The following is a 1,665-nucleotide window of genomic DNA, read 5'->3' as shown; positions in this document are numbered from 1 at the left end:
AGCAAAGCGTTGCAGACCAAAGCGGCGAAGAAAGCCATGTTCATCTGCTTTGGGCTCATGGTGTTCCAGCAGCTGAGCGGTGTGAACGCCGTAATTTTCTTCATGTCGATGATTTTCGCCAGCGCTGGAGGCTCCATACCAGCTGCGTATGCCACCATAGGTCAGCTATAACTCGCTCAGCCGCAAATAGCCACTCTGTCCATCTGTTTTAGGGGTTGGTGTCGTTCAAGTGATCGCCACCTTCATCTCGTCCCTAATCGTCGATAAATTCGGCAGGAAAATCTTGCTGATTGCTTCCGCGTTCTTTATGGCCTTCTCGGGCACTCTGCTGGGCGTGTTCTTCACGCTTAAGGACCGAAACCTGGTCGACGAACAGACTTTGCAGAACATCGGCTTTCTACCCATCGTCAGCATGGTCATCTTCATCACGGTGTTTTCGCTGGGCTTCGGGCCCATTCCTTGGATGGCTTCTTCGGAAATCATGCCTCCAGGTGCGTGGCACCCACTCTTCCCTTCTTCAAACCCTAATCCCATCTTCATTCCAGAAATCAAGTCTACAGCCAGTTCGGCTGCAGCAACTTTCAACTGGTTCCTGGCCTTCATAGTCACGAGGTTCTACAACAATCTGGCTTCGGCCATTGGAGGTGCGTGTGCCTCACTGATGTTTACCAGTTTTTTGGCATTGTTCGGCTTCTAGGTGATGTAACGTTTTACCTGTTTGCGGCCATCACGCTTGTTGGATGCGCCTTTGTATACTTCGTCATGCCAGAGACCAAGGGGAAGACATCGCAAGAAGTGCAAGACATCTTGAGCGGCGTTAGGCCTGGAAGTGCTGATGGTAAAGGCATCGACAACCCCACTTTCAAGAGCTAGTCAAGAATTGATGCAAACCTCTCGAGCGGTCCTCAGTAGGCAGTTAAGCAGTTTTTTGTCTATCAACACCGATACCGAAAAAACTAACATTTTTATCAGTATGAAGTTTTTAAGTGTATATACGATTGGGAAAAAGCAGAAATAGGATCCCAATGTACTGAATCTAGATTAGGCAATTGTTAATTGTAAGTTTTATATAATGATGTATTTGGAAGTTGAATAGATTTTATGAATTATTTAACGCCGCGGAGAGTAATTGGAAAAACCATGTTCAGTCAGAGATTAGTTGAGAGATCGCCGATCCCGTGTTAAAAAAGTGACGAACTATGACTACGTTGTAGATAAGTTCTATATTGTTGAGGCGGATTCATTTTTTACAAACTTCTTTTTGGGTATTTCGCCTCAAAAGTTTTTGTCTTTAAAAAAGACAGAATTTCCTCACATTCATTTCGAAACCTTGGTCTATAGAAAACCTACTCATACTGACCGATATTTGAATTTCGACTCAAATCACCCAATAATGGTTAAAAAAGGTATCGTAAAAAGTCTATATGATAGAGCAAAAATAATTTGTAATCAATCTAATGTTTCCAAAGGAAAACAATTTATAAGAGAAATTCTAAATTTCAATAATTATCCAAATTCTTTTATTGAAAAATCTTTTAACGAAATAGAATTCCCACGAACAAAACAAAACCAAAATAAACCTATTACGAACCTTTTCATTCCATTTATTCCGGGACTTTCAGATCAAATTAAACGAGTAGGTAAAAAATTTAATATTAGGACTAT

General features: G+C 41.6%; 1 protein-coding gene across 1 annotated transcript in view; it reads left to right on the top strand.

Moving 5' to 3' along the window:
- LOC109539207 (facilitated trehalose transporter Tret1-2 homolog) overlaps window positions 1-1,114 on the top strand; it is a gene marked incomplete in the record, with an annotated part of 10,578 nt that extends 9,464 nt beyond the window's left edge. The window contains 4 exon segments of the mRNA XM_048668267.1: window positions 1-160; window positions 213-491; window positions 546-644; window positions 698-1,114. Coding sequence (XP_048524224.1) covers window positions 1-160; window positions 213-491; window positions 546-644; window positions 698-873 — 714 coding nt within the window.
- Between the last annotated feature and the right edge of the window lie 551 nt (window positions 1,115-1,665).

This window comes from Dendroctonus ponderosae, unplaced genomic scaffold (assembly GCF_020466585.1).
Source record: "Dendroctonus ponderosae isolate FM_Combo_2020 unplaced genomic scaffold, Dpon_F_20191213v2 Dpon_F_20191213_7, whole genome shotgun sequence".
Taxonomy (NCBI): Eukaryota; Metazoa; Arthropoda; class Insecta; order Coleoptera; family Curculionidae; genus Dendroctonus; species Dendroctonus ponderosae.
Note: the sequence above shows the minus strand (reverse complement) of the source record. Positions and strands in the feature narration are given on the sequence as shown.